This window comes from Hakea prostrata, chromosome 7 (assembly GCF_041222555.1).
Source record: "Hakea prostrata isolate BN-2017 chromosome 7, UWA_Hpros_2, whole genome shotgun sequence".
Classification (NCBI taxonomy): Eukaryota; Viridiplantae; Streptophyta; class Magnoliopsida; order Proteales; family Proteaceae; genus Hakea; species Hakea prostrata.
Genome location: NC_142606.1, coordinates 72,582,961 through 72,597,686, shown reverse-complemented (window position 1 = coordinate 72,597,686; position 14,726 = coordinate 72,582,961). Strand labels below are relative to the sequence as shown.

The following is a 14,726-nucleotide window of genomic DNA, read 5'->3' as shown; positions in this document are numbered from 1 at the left end:
CGGTCTCTATTCCGACAGACTTCTCGGAGGTTCTTAAGGGTGAGGCCCTGGCCCTTAGGGAAGGTCTACTCCTTTCTTTAGGGGAAAGGTATGACTGGGTTGCAGCAAAAGCGGATAGTGAAGGTCTAGTGAAAGTTATCGAAGGGGTCGGTGATGTGCATAGATGTATTGACCCCATTTTCTAGGACATCACATTTCTTGCCTCTATGTTTCTTGATGTAAGTTCTTATACTTTCCTAGGGTGACTAACAGTGTAGCTGACTTCCTAGCTAGGAAGGTGGTCTCCTTACCGAGTAATTCTAACTGACCTATTTCAAACACTTGGATTTCCAAGATTTGTAATTTGGATATTTGTTTTGTGTCGCAATGAAAGGTGGTTTACCCAAAAAAATATATATAGATTTCTTATTTCTAAACGAGGGAACAGTACAGAGCAACCACCCTCTGGATTTTAAATGATCTCTTATTGGTCAACTAATCAGTATTATAAAACACTGTTATGAATACAGACGAAACAAGGGAGGACTTGGCACAGGAGAACAAGACTCAACCACGCGAGCGAGCGAGCAAGAAGGCCTAACATGACATCAGATCGATCACCTCACCTTGAGGGATTATTTGCACGGCTCAAATGAAGTGGCAGAGTTAGTATCAGCAGAGAATAAAATGGTACAACAGCAGAAAGTCACCCCCAGAGTTAGTTTGGGAACCTTTTCCTTCATAAACATATATAATGTAATGGTTGAATTGAAATCTAATTTTTATCAATAAAGAATTCTCAAGTGTTAATTCTCGTTTTCTTCTCTTTGTCTTGGAGGTCTCCTCCGCCTCAAAGTAGAAATTCCTGACAAACAACTGGAAATCTGATATGATAATGCCTTGATAATGCCTTAAATTCCTTAATTCACCACCAATTAGTTATGAAAAGATTCCATCAATGCAAGATTAGTGTCGTTGCTTATGCAATATATACACACATATCAGATCAAATATGCGTTGACAGTGGGCACTAAGGAAATAAGGTGAAAAGGGTCAAGCTGACGAGACTATTTCATTGCATCACAAGCAATTACAGCCACAGATACATAGTCAGGAAAGTCAAAACAAGTATTTATTGATATATACTGATAATCTGTACTCCGTACCTACTTGACTCCCTGTATACTAAGAAAAGAGCCACCAAAAAGAGAGAAATTTCTTCGGATTAATAATGTCAACAAAAATGTAGGGGGGTGTGAGTGAGAGAGATATCCCAGCTATGCCTCAGGTTTCAGTTCTCTACTATTACATAAAGTGTTCAGTTCTTCTTGATTGACAACAGTGCAACCATTGGCTGTGATGCCTTGTTCACCGTAGCTATCCATTGCATTGGCCTTGGTCAAAACCTCACTAACAGAGGACATCTGCCCAGACCCAGTACCAAGAGACCCGTTGTTATGAGGAACTACACCATGCGTGAAGCTGGGGTTCTTCGTATCACCAGAAACAGAGCTCAATGATGGCTTGCTACCTGAGATGGCAGTTGCAAGAGCAATTGGCATGAGACAGAGTCCTTTGCTCTGAAGATATTGCATGGCTGCGGTGACATTGGATTCCATCAGTTTTGCCACTTCCTGCTCAAAGGCAATATTGTCTATGCATTTCCAAGGATCAGCTACTTGACCAGTTGATGATGACACTAGTATACCACTTGATCCCTACACTAACATCATCACATTAACTCAATAACATGGAAGCAAAATCTCCAGCTTGATCACAGAATAATTTGTCTAGAGATCCCTGTTCCCCATTAATCAGTTTCAGTTGCTACCAGATGTTAATGACACACTATTATGAGTTCATATTCATATTACCCCACATAAATTGGATGACAGACTGATAAGTTCAGAACCAAAAAATTTTGGGTCAAAATCGCAGATCATTTAGATGCAATTCAATTGACAACTACAACCCCTACATTACTACTGATGCTCAGATCACTTGACGAGCATTCAAGACCTTTGACAGTAGTCAGCACAGACCATTTCCTAGATATAAAATATTCATGCCACAATACTTTCCATATGGCACAACTAGAAGCCTAGAACCCAGAGATACCCTTCTAGTCAGGATAACCAGAAAAGAACCCCACGCCCAAAATATGAAGTGAACAGAATAAAATAAGTAGATAATTTTAAATTTTAAACTGATAAGAGGATGAACTTAGGTGAAATGTAGAGGTGTAGAAGTAAGGATTGAGCACCTCAGCTTGACTGTCAGTGATGAGAGGAACAACTGCCCCTGCTGCCCCCAGCCTGCTCATGCTTAAGACCTGCAAGAGTGGAGAAAGCTGAGAATGTGGTTTTTATATGTTGCCAATGATTGTGATGCAAGTAGTCTTCTAATAAATAAATAAATAAATAAATAAATAAATTACTTATCAAGACAAATTATCTTAAGCATACCTTGACTTGAAGCTGAAGAAATTTGACATACTCAATAATTTCATCCAGCATTGATGCCTTATCTGTCTGAACAAAAGAAGACGAATATTAGCTTTCCTTTCACTTGCCTTGGAAGCAGTGACCCTTCTATGCTCCACCATTCACGAAGAGGGTCAAGAGATGTCACTTCAAACTCCATGCACTTCAAAAGAACAAGGACATCATGAAGCATAGAGCATAAAGATCTGAGAAGCTGGTCATTAGGAATACTATAAAGAACCAACTAGCGTCCAGACTTGAGTTTATGAATCAGCCTTTCCATTTCCAGGAACAGCTTTGTCAAGTCAACATTGAAATAATATATATAGGTCGGTTTATCCAATTGCTCTATGAACAAGTTATAAAAAATTTAATACTGAAGCCCCCATCAGATCAAGCAGGAAGGAGTTTGAAAAAAAAATTCTTGGATATTTACCATCATCACATCAGAACTGAGACTAAGATTTTGCAAAAAATAATCATTTACCTAAAGAGCCAGGGTCCAAGACATTCTAAACCATGTTTCAATTTTTTATTTTATTTTTAATAATGCTGATAGAAGAAAGGTAATAAAACAGCACATCAGATACAAATCAAGCAAGTTTAATGTGAGAAAGAATTAGATCCAAACTGAATGCCATAATTCAGCCAATAGGCACAATACACAAGAGCATGTGCAATGCTGCTGCATCTGACAATCAGACTCAGAAAGAACTAAAAGTTACCTTGGTCATTCAAGAAATAAATCGTGCATATGCCACTTTAAGTTGATACCAGTGTGCCATGTCAGCCTCTAGATAGCTTCAGTTATGAATAATCTCTCTTATGTTTTTTTTTGGATTTCCATGAATAGGCTACATAAATTTGGAAGTACTTTTAATAGGTATACATTAGAACCCTAAGCCAGTCCTCATCCGCAATTTCATGACATATCACTTTGATAAGAAGCATCCAATGAACCTCTTGATGGCAAACCTACGATCAGTAGAACATTCACCTCTAGTGGATACATCATGTAAGACATGCACATAGATAAAGTTAAGCACTCATTTGAATGCATTCGCTCATCTCTTGCATATCATCTGCCTCACATGTTGTGTGAAACCAATAAACCTGCCACCAACACAGTTTTATCCTTCTTTATTCTTTTCCTGCCCATAAGTAGAACAATATAATTCATATTATACAAAGGTCAAGGGCACATAAAGTACTTTTTCATAATTTAAGCAGAAAACCCTCATGTTAGTGCTCCTTTTACTTTGAAGAAGGGATTGTCCATTTTGAAGATTTAAAATATCATAAGGCTAGAAGATCAACTAAATTCACATAGCCACATCTCCATTTCTAAAATTTGGTCCCATACACCTCCATGTCCACAAATCCTAGGAAACAACTCAAATATTGATAGACACTAATTGAAAACCATGTCCGAGATCCACAACGATATTGGCAATCATGTCCATTAAACATGGGTGTTGTTTTCAGTGCTTTCTTGCACTCTTTCTTTATGGGTGACACAGTTATGGAGAGCCTAAATCATTTGGCAGATTACCCGGTGAAGCTGATGCCCTTTTTAATAGAGCACAAATTTTCAGCATCTAGAACATTAGATGCCCAGACTGGTCAAAAACATGACAAATGACCTAGTTAAAGCTGGATTTTTAGAAAGGAGTCGCTATGTTGCCCAGTATTTACCATTCTTGCCAGCCAAGGGTTTTTACTTCTTCCCCCTTAATTTAATCTGCATGTTGATAAAAGCAAAAAGAAGTTTCTGGCAATGTACTTGAAAAAAAAAACCAAAAATGAGCACATCTCAAATATACTTCATGCACAAGGCTACCTTGTTAGAATTTGGTACAACTTCTTGCAAATTCTTCATTCTTTCAGCAATTTTTTCTCGCCGAAGCTGCATAAGAACTCAATGATATTAAAGAATAAAATAATGAATTTAAAATCCAAGCTAAGAACATGGAAACAGACTAAACCAAAAAGATAAAATTACAGACCCGTTCAGCAATACTGTGTGGATCAGTGGCCTGTCCACGACGTGCTCTAACACGAGGCTTTACAGTTCCATTACAAACTCCAACTGTGGGGGCTGACGGAGAAGCAAGACCCTGGTATGTATACTGCTTTGTGGAATTTCCTTCACTGAACTGTGACAACTGAGCATTGAAGATGATGACAATAAAATAACAGTCAAGAAAGAGGAAGTTGCCAGATAGAGCCTCAAAACAACTGTCCCAAAAAATAAATAAATTCTGTAATATTTAATGTCAGCACCTCCAATTGAGAATTAAGCCCAGCTGTTACCGGCATTGTCATCAGGGGCCCAGTGGCAAAGGATGCCAAATGATGATTTTGTAGCTCATCTTGCCCCTACAATATCAAACAAGCATATCACATATAAGATAAAGTTCCTGAATCTATGAGTGAAATGCAGCACTTAAAGACAATCAGCTATTGATAGTTGAGATCAGCTAGTTTTACAGCATTTGTTGGTTGGCCCTTCGGTTCAGAGAATCCAATCAATAGAGCTACCATTAGATGGCATATCAAAATAACCAAACCAAATAACAGGAAGGGTTGATTGTTAGAACATCAACTAGATGGTTTTCCCGTGTTAGAGCCCATTGACAGGATTACACTGATCAATGATCACAAAGACAACCAAGGCAGTATCATCAACTACTGCAAGCTTCAGACTATATTTCCCACATCAAAGAAAAGGAAAGTTGATTATAAAAGAGACATAGAATATATACATTTATCAACACTGATGCTGGAAAATTGTCCGTTTTCAGAATTTTATCATCACCAAGGTATTTGCTCCCCAAAAAACTATTATCAGTATCTACAAATTCTTCTTGGAAACCAAGTCCTTGTAGTTTATCTTGTGCTAAGACGGGACAGGAAGAAGGAGTAGTCATGTATGATTGTGAAGGCCAAATCTGTGCAACCAGAGAATCTCCAAGGGCTTGTTGACATGCAGATAGTTCATTGCTGTTGCTTCCAACAGAATCAGACTCTGGTATTGTAGTAGGTGACTTAGCCAAACTGCCAGCTGAATGAAGCACCTCTTCTCCAGGAATCAGACCCATTCGAGAAACACAGTTGGAACCATCAGCAGCAAGAACAGTTGAAGCATCTTGTGCAGCAATATTCTCGATAAGTTGATTAGCGGGAAGCAAACTTACAGAATCAGGGAGTAAACCATTGCTTTGAGCAGATCCACTACAAAGCCAAGATTTTTCAGTTGCAGTTACATCTGGCCATGATGAGGATGATAATAGGTGATCAATGAAATCATCCATTACAAAGACTATCTGTACACTAGAAGCTTCGCTTAACCCAGCACTTAACCACAATTTACACGTCACAAAATAACTCCCCTCAATTTCTTTCTTTATCATAGAAGTGTTCAAATGGAATGTAGAGTTATATCTCCTCAAATTCTCTTGGCTCCAGCCTACCTATGAGGAAAACCATAGAAACATCAGCTTTTCATTAAGTCCTTGCAATACAGGTCTCTGATTTCAAAGAAAACCATTTATTCAGAACGTTGCATATGAATTGGTATAAAGATGAAACAAGATAAGCAATAAATATTGTTTATCAAACTGCAAAATGGTAGCTTCATCATAAGACAAACTGACAATTTCGTTTATCAAATCATGGACATGCGCTCAGATAATAATACCTAGTTTATTTATGCAGTTTAGAGGGGCAAACACTACAGCTTAATGGTTGGATGTGAGAATGTCTCCTTCTTGACAGGCTTTTCTCCAGGCAATAGTATCAGCAAATGAGCAAGTCACAACCCCAACCAACTCAATAAAAGTGAAGAAAATAATAGTTAAATGTCCATCATCTACACAAAAAAAATTTGATATCTTGTATTGGCACCATATTTTACAAGGAACGCCTATGATGAAATCCAGACATAATTAATGAAGCATGATAGAAGAACCACACAAGGTCTTGCATTGCGTATATGACAGACAACAACAACAAGACTCAGCCTCAAACCAACGCAATGGGACAGCTACATGGATCCAAACAGAACAAAGTAGGGAAAAAATTGAGTTCTAACTAAGAAAGGGGGAGAAAAGGTGGGACAAGAGAGATGAGGAAAGAGATAACAGTGTTCTTTTTCCTTTTTCTTTCTTTCTTTCTTTCTTTCTTTCTTTTTTTCTTTTCCCAGGGGAGGGGGGTGGGTTGAAGGATTGAAAATGACAAATGGAAGATAGAAGATAATAAGAGGAAAAAGGCATATCCCAGCACATCAGGAGAATGTTTGCTAAATGGGGTCTGCTATATGGATCCTAGCCCTCCAATAGGTTCTATCCAAGGCCATACTTGGACTAGACCTAGACTATGCAGTTCCTCACTGACCACTTCTCAATGGTCATTTTAGCCCTGCCTCTTGCTCTTTTAGCTCCTTCAATCAACATCATATCACTTCTCTGAGGTGTCCCTGGACCTCCATAGAATATGATCATACCATCTTAAACAACTCCTTGGGGCTCGTCTTTTCATTTTGGTAAGATGGGGTTGTCATTGGTAGAGGCAACTCCCGTGAGGTTTCTAATTAACAAAAAGGTATAATGATGGATCTAAATATAAGATGCCAGCCATGACATGTTGAACATCTACATGTTCTGACCATCAACAGAAACAACTACTAACATGATTAAATAAATTCTGTAAAGCATTTAGCTAATAAAAATATGAATGGTGATAGAGGATCTATGTAGCTGACTTCATTTAGCTGGAATAGGCTGTTCAAACAGAAAGAGGTTGCAAACTTTTCTTCTTCTGTCCCATACCTAAGAAAAATTGTTCCAAACAGCCAGAGCTTATATATGTGACTCAAATGCCATGGAGCATAATTAAAATTTTCACTTTGATTTCCTCACTGATATATCACATATTATCTTCTTCCTGGACATGCTTATCTAATTGAACATGATATTTAACTTTTTTATAGGAACGGCAATAATATAGTATATTGAAAACATGTGGTGAATGCTGAGGCTACCAAAATGGAATCCTAACCAGGCACCTAATTATGCTGTCCATGATCATGCAAAAGTGAAATATATTAATATTTTGTGCACACGCAAACTGTGGATTTCCTAATGAAATGGCAAGCTTCAACCAGATGATTGGACACCAACCATCGGCTATAAACTCTTGTTCAGAAATAAGAAGTCTTACTCGGAAAGATACAAGAATAAGTTTTAAATGCTGAAGTCATTACAACAATTGAAGGGGATCAACATCAGTAGCAAGCTAAGAGTCTAAGACATTGCCCATCATACACCACTAGAAAGCTAAGAACTCAAGGAGATCACACTTGTAACAACTTAGTATCCCTTGATGCTGTTTTATCATGTTAAACAAAAGGAAATGCATAAAAAGTAATACAATTTGCAGACCGAAGAGAAATACAGAAACACCTAGAGAAAGATCAGTGGGATCAACTGAATTCAGTGTCAATGCAACATGATCAACGAAAGTTGATCCTGGTCAATAGAAAAAACACGAGCCACATGACTTAAAGAATGATGATTAAGACATAAAACTACTGCAAATTAAACATAGAAGGGAACAGAATTTCAAAAGAGGAGGAAAGAAGAAATATATTTGCTTTCTAAGCTCGGAAAGCTCTGAAGTAAAACCAAAATTGTACAGAAAACAAACAAGGTCGAACCATTTCCAACAAGATAATTTAAAGAAGGAAAAGAAGAAGAAGAAGAAATCCACAAACACACTTTAAAATGCCTAACCAAATAAACTGAATCATTACCCTTCGGATAAATAAGGAGAGTATCCAGCATAAAGTTAAAATTTCCAGAACTGTTAGCTAAACTAGAACAAAAAATTGAATCAGAAAAATATGATCAAACAACGTTTTCTCGACCAAAATTCAACCGAATGCTCGTTAATTTACTAATAATAACAGGATACAACAAGCTAACAAAAAGAATTAAAAATTTTAGAAAATAATTCATCTGCGAGGAAGAAATTCAAGAAACTAAGAACGACATAGAACTCACAGAGTAAGCTTCGGAGCATCCGAGAAGACGACGAGAAGAAACACCTGGAAAACAGGCTTCAGTCTTTTGACGAAAAACCGTTCGTTAGTGAGAGAGGAACAAAAAAAAAAAAAAAAGGAGAATGGAGATGGAAAAGCAGGCTTATATTATCGAAAATGCCACCGTAAAGGCATGAACTAGTTATGTTACAATTTTTACCTTACCCCAAATCAAAACAAAACCAAATTAGGTTACATCACAATCTGATCCACCTATCAATTTTATTCTCATCTACTGTAAATTTTATTGCCAACCCCTCAATTTTATTGCCACCCCCTCAAAAGTTTATAAAGTAAAGATGCATGCCTCCAGATAGAGTTGAATTCATGACCCAATCACTAAGAGGCATTAGTCGTTATCAACTAACCTGAGTAAAATTTTAAGCCATAAAAATATTATTTAAGTAACTTCAGCATGATAAAATTGTATGTACAAGCATCTAATTGCTAGATCTCATGATTTCTTAAAGAAAGATCACTTGTTAATCCCATCTATCCTAAAATCGATTCATAATTTTGTCAATGCAGTGTTGGTAGAGTGGTAAGATCCATACTTCTCAGTGGAGAGGTCATGGAAATTCTTAACAAATAAAAGACTACTTGTATGAAAAAAATAAAAAAATAAAAGACTACCTAAAATAGCATGAATCATAACAACATGCAAAGATGATTTTGAGAAGTTATAATTATTAATTAATTCTGATAATGGAGAACAGGATAATGAAAATAGGTAAGACAAGAAAAAGTTGCTAGCAGATTGATTGGGGATAACCAGACCGCTTTTACTGAAGGTCGTCTGATTACTGATAATATTCTTCTCTGCCAAGAGCTTTTTCATGGTTACCATCTCAATCACAAAATGCCTAGGTTTGCAGCGAAAGTGGATTTACGTAAAGCTTATGATACTATCCAATGGAGTTTTCTCTTCACGCTCCTTAACAAGATGAATTTCCCTGCAATTTTCTCTAAATGGATTGAGCAATCGGCAATAAACCCCCAATACGTGCTATTTTTAAATGGAAAACAATCTTGACGTTTCTCAGTAAACAATGGTCTCCACCAAGGCTACCCTCTTTCGTCCATGTTTTCAATCTTGTATTACAAGTATTTACTAACACAATTGCAAAAGCAGCTTATTTGGGCCTTTCAGTATCATCAACTATGTGCAAAACCTAAGATTTCTTCTATATGTTTTGCTAATGACCTTTTTATATTTGGGAAGGCTACCCCTAATAACGCCTCTTCTTTGCATTTTCTTCTGAAGAATTTTTCTAAGCAATCTAGCCTCTACATGAATCCAAATAAATCTGCTTTGATGTTTTGCGACACTACAGAGACTATCCAGCATTTATTCTGCAATACTTTGGGTTTCTCCATCGGCACATTCCCAATTCGGTATCTTGGTGTACCTTTAATTGCGAAGCGACCATCTCCCTCTAACTTCACCTCACTTCTTTCTAAAGTTGAAATCAAGCTTAGCTCATGGAAAGCTAAATTGCTCTCTTATGTTGGTAGGGTAACCCTAATCAAATCAGTCCTCTTTGGTTTGATAGGTTATTGGATACAATGCTTTAATCTTCCTCTCACAGTGATTCAATCCTTGGAGAGATCAATGGCAAAATTTTTGTGGTGGGGTGCGAATGACCATGGCTCCTACAAGGTTTCTTGGAAAAAAGTTTGTTGTCCAGTTGACGAAGGAGGGTTGGGCATTCGAAGTATTCGTGAATGGAATCAAGCCGCTCTACCAAACAATTATGAATTCTCTGTACCAATAAAGAATCATGTTGGAAACGATTTGTTCATCAGAGATGGCTTCGAAAGCACGCTATATGGTCACTATATTACCTTCAAATTGCTCTCCATCTTTCACTACAATTCTTAAATCGAGAAGCAAGGCAAGTAGATACATCCGCTAACATATTGCAAATGGTGATAAATTATCTTTATGGTTTGATCCATCGCCTAAAGATGGTCCTCTCCTCCCAAGTCTTGATTTTGTTGCAAGATGATTCTCGGCTAGAAACTCATACTCCCATGTCAAGGATATTCTCACAAATGATCGAGTCTGGATCAAACATATGCATGATCCTATATTGCAACACAAATGAAATGATATTTCTAACATCACGACTCTAAGGAGAATACCTGAAGATACTCCTATTTGGACACTTTCACCTTCAGGTAAATTTACTCTTCGATCTGCCTATGACTTAACTCGAGAACATCAACCGAAAGTTTCTTGGCATCGTTTAATTTGGTTCCCAACAACTCAGAAACGATATGCCTTCATCTCTTGGTTAGCATGCCTCCAACGACTCTCAACTAAGGAATGTATTATATCTTGGGGTTGATCAACTGACCCAATCTGTCCTCTATGTAAAATGGAAAGTGAAACCCATGATCACCTCTTTTTTAAATGCTTATACTATTTTGCAATTTGGCAACAGATATTGGATCTTCATGGCTATCACAAAACAGTAACCTTCAGGTGGACATATGAAATTCAATGGTTATATGATCACTTCATTGGTGATGATGCGTTAGCCAATATACGCCAGTTTAGTTTAATCACAACTATTTACTATCTCTGGGTTGAACGAAATAGAAGATTATATCAACAGAAGAATCGATCATCGGTTGCTGTTTTTCAAATACTTACCAATGTGATCCGATCCCGATTCTCTAATATCAGAACATCTATGGTTGATTCACCTCATCACCAAAGTTTCTTTACTTCCTGGAATATTCAAGTTAATTTCACACTCAGTCGGGGGATCGTTCACTTTTGGCTACCCCCATAATCTAGAGTTGTTCTTATTAATTGTGACGGATCCCTGTGCGAAGATTTTGGTGGTTTTTGTACAATAGGGAGAGACTCTAATGGTGATTTGTATTTGTTGTTGCTGGTGGAATGAAGAACATATATATTCTTCAGGCTAAGATGATTGCCATTAAGGCTATTAGGGATAATGGATGTACAACCACGAACGGAGAAGAACACAAGCAAAGCACACAAGGGGAATTTAATGTGGTTCGGCAAAATCCTGCCTACGTCCACCAAAGAGACAAAGAGTTCCACTATTTCCAGGAAACTTCACACCACTCTCACACCCACAAAGTATTATCCTTTGCTTCCGTGTCTACTAGGTTATCCCGCAAAGACTATTTATAGGAAAACTTAAAACCCTAATCCCAATGTAATTACAAGTTTACCCCAGTACTAGTAAAACCATAATTACATGGACCCACGAGAATACAAGACACCCAAACCCAACAAAGATTGGTTTGATTTTTGCTTCTCAAAGTGGATTACCCAATGTCATCATTCAGTCAGATTCGTTGGTAGTTGTTAACTCTATTTTGGAAACCTATCAGACTTATTGGTCCAACCCTTGATATCCTTGAAGACATTATTGATTTGAAAGGTTCTTTCAGCAATTGTGTAATTCGTCATGGAGTTAGGGAGACTAATAGGTATGCTGATTTACGTGCAGGGCTTCTTAATGTTGAGCAAATAATTGCTTTTGACCTTGGCATACTTCCTGACCGCCTTGCCATCTTCGTTCATGAAGATAGACAAGGTCGGCATTTCTACAGAATGTAACACCCCTTATATTTAATATAAGTCTCCCTTTTCTTAAAAAATTATAATAAATAAAAATAAAAATCTCTTAAGCTATAATATTTGACTTATGGGTTAGACTTGAAAATGATGAATTTAATTATGAATTTTGTCATCTAGCGGTCCATATCACATCGCTTGAATAGTAAAATTTTCCATTATAAAGTTAATAAAATTAAGGTTTGTCAAGAAAGAATTTTTTTTACATGATTTGTATAATTAAGTAAATCTCAATCATTGATTTGAAATATAATGTAGATTTATTTATTAATAAATAAAGCATACTATGTATATTTTTATTTACATTTGTATTTATGTATTCTCCATAACTTTCATTTTGAACCATAAATTTTTTTTATCATTTTTTTGGTTAGTTGAATCATAAATTCTTATTATCATTTAGGTTGTGGCAGGTATTTTATTTTAGATTTTGGGTCTCAACGTATAGTATAATAAGGAGTCATGCCCCTCTCATTTTTTTAAATACTTCTTAATAAAAACCCTTTCCATTTTTTTTTATATATTATATTTGATCTTTTGTCTCCCTCTATTGGAAAGGGTTTATATTATAAAATAACATGGTTTTGCATACGAAACAAAACGCATGATTGGTCATTAATGGATGAGAATATTTATAGGCGAACTTTTTATTTTATTTATTAATTATTTTCAAGTCAATGATGTATATGCAATTTACTTTCTAATTGTCATCTTTCTCAAAGTCTTTCCTTCCCCCAATACGATAATGTAAACAAGCATTTGTATGTTGGCCCATCTCATTAGATTTTTCATTTTTTGCATGTCATAGCTTACGATTCCTATTTTAATGAGAAGTCAATTCTACATGGATCAATTATCAAAAAAAAAAAATGACAATATCCTATAGATGCAAGGAGAAACTCCGAAATGATATAACACCAACTTGTTGAACCAAAGAATATGCTGGATTTTTATTTTCATTTTGTATAAGAGACGGAAGAGTTTGTTCAATTGGTAAGACCAACACCTCTTACTGAAAAGGTTGTATTGTTTCGCATTATAGCATACGTAATATTCTCATCCCCTATATATAAAAAGTTCTCTGATACCAAAAAGAAGAAAAAAAATGGAAAAGGATAATTATTGTTGCCTCTTTGTACTATAGCTTAATTACTAAAAGAATCATGCTCTATGAATATACTATTTCCCCCCTTAGTTCTAACAATGTTAAGGGACCGTTACAATTGAATGTTTAATATTTATTTTATTTTTTTTTAAATTAAGAAGTCAAAACACAAAATTATCCTCATTTAAGAAAAAAACCATATCAAGTGCCAATTTTAGAGTTGTATTCTTATTATTTTGAATTCCAAAAAAAGATTGCCTACAAATTACGTGGCATCCGCCATATTTGGGGCAAAACTCTTGACTACCCACTATTACCTCATAAATTACTGGCACCCACATGTAAATTACAAGTGACTCACATTTAATATTGTTGTTAAAATAGAATATGAAATTACCCAAATGCTTTTATTTTTATTTAAAACATTTAAAATGACCAATCTTCCCCATTTTAATTATCTCATAGCCAACCCTTAGGTGGGTTACCCATCTTCTACCTACACTTCACTGAACCACCACCGCCGAAAACCACCACAACCCTCCCATGTCGGTGACCATGGCAGAGAAGGAAGAACCCATGAGTCTCAACCAAAGGCACCTTCATCTTCTGTCTTCTCAGAGCCAATCGACCAAACTAGACAAACCCTCCAAGGTCAGACTCGAAGATCGATGCCGGCCTCTGCAAGCTCTCCTCCTTCGACGATGACTATTCCGACGACCCCTCTGAGCCTACCTTAGCTAGAATCACCGATTTCGATTCCCCTCCTAAAAAGATTTACGAGGCTGTCCAGATCGTAGTCGTTTCCACAAAGCCTTGCAAACCTAACTTTGTCAGAATCGCCGATTTTGATTCTCCTCCTGAAAAGTTTCACAAAGCCACTCAAAACTTAGCCATTGCCGCGAAGCCTTTTCAACCTAGCTTTTCGGGAATCACGGATTTGAATCTTCACCTACAAAGATTAACGTTACTGATAATACCATGGCTGATGGAAAGCCTTATGAGCCCAGCTTCTCTGAGATCACCACCGATTTCAATTCTCCATCATAGCTATTCTCTCTTCCTCTGCTCCCTTCTTCTATTCCTCTCTTCTTCAATCTCACTCTCGGTTCACAGAAAAACGATGAGAATAAGAATGTCAAAAAGGGAATGGCAACATCAACTATACGAGCGACTTGCAATATAATGGCTATGGCAGCAAACAAAAATCTTATCTTCTTCCCCATATTGATTTTTCTAACAATAGCAATTGCATTGAGATGTTGAGGAGGTGGAGGCTTAGAGCCTACATAATTTGTGCCCTCAAGTGAGCTAGGATGACTGTGGAGATGGCAGAGGAGCGGGGCGATGGTGGTGGTGAATGTGACAACGGCAGCGGTGGTGGTGAAGGTGAAGATGGAGGAGGGGGCACACTAATTTTGCAAGCTCACTCTCTTTCCT

At 36.9% G+C, this 14,726-nt stretch overlaps 1 protein-coding gene across 1 annotated transcript; it reads right to left on the bottom strand.

The window, feature by feature from the left end:
- Nucleotides 1-872: 872 nt before the first annotated feature.
- LOC149012012 (uncharacterized) lies at nt 873-8,606 on the bottom strand. The gene is made up of 8 exons (XM_089163360.1): nt 8,525-8,606; nt 5,228-5,935; nt 4,746-4,841; nt 4,469-4,627; nt 4,303-4,368; nt 2,445-2,510; nt 2,243-2,311; nt 873-1,697 (listed from the first exon to the last, which is right to left on the bottom strand). Exons 2-8 carry the CDS (start codon nt 5,873-5,875, stop codon nt 1,257-1,259), a joined length of 1,545 nt encoding a protein of 514 aa, XP_089019486.1. The 5' UTR covers nt 5,876-5,935; nt 8,525-8,606; the 3' UTR covers nt 873-1,256.
- Between the last annotated feature and the right edge of the window lie 6,120 nt (nt 8,607-14,726).

Coding starts and splice junctions, on each gene's coding strand:
- LOC149012012 (XM_089163360.1), bottom strand. CDS start 5,875: ATGATAAAGAAAGAAATTGAGGGGAGTTATTTTGTGACGTGTAAATTG. Junction 2,511..4,302: donor TTGTACCAAATTCTAACAAG/GTAGCCTTGTGC, acceptor TCTTTTGTTCAG/ACAGATAAGGCATCAATGCT. Junction 1,698..2,242: donor TCACTGACAGTCAAGCTGAG/GTGCTCAATCCT, acceptor ATGTTAGTGTAG/GGATCAAGTGGTATACTAGT.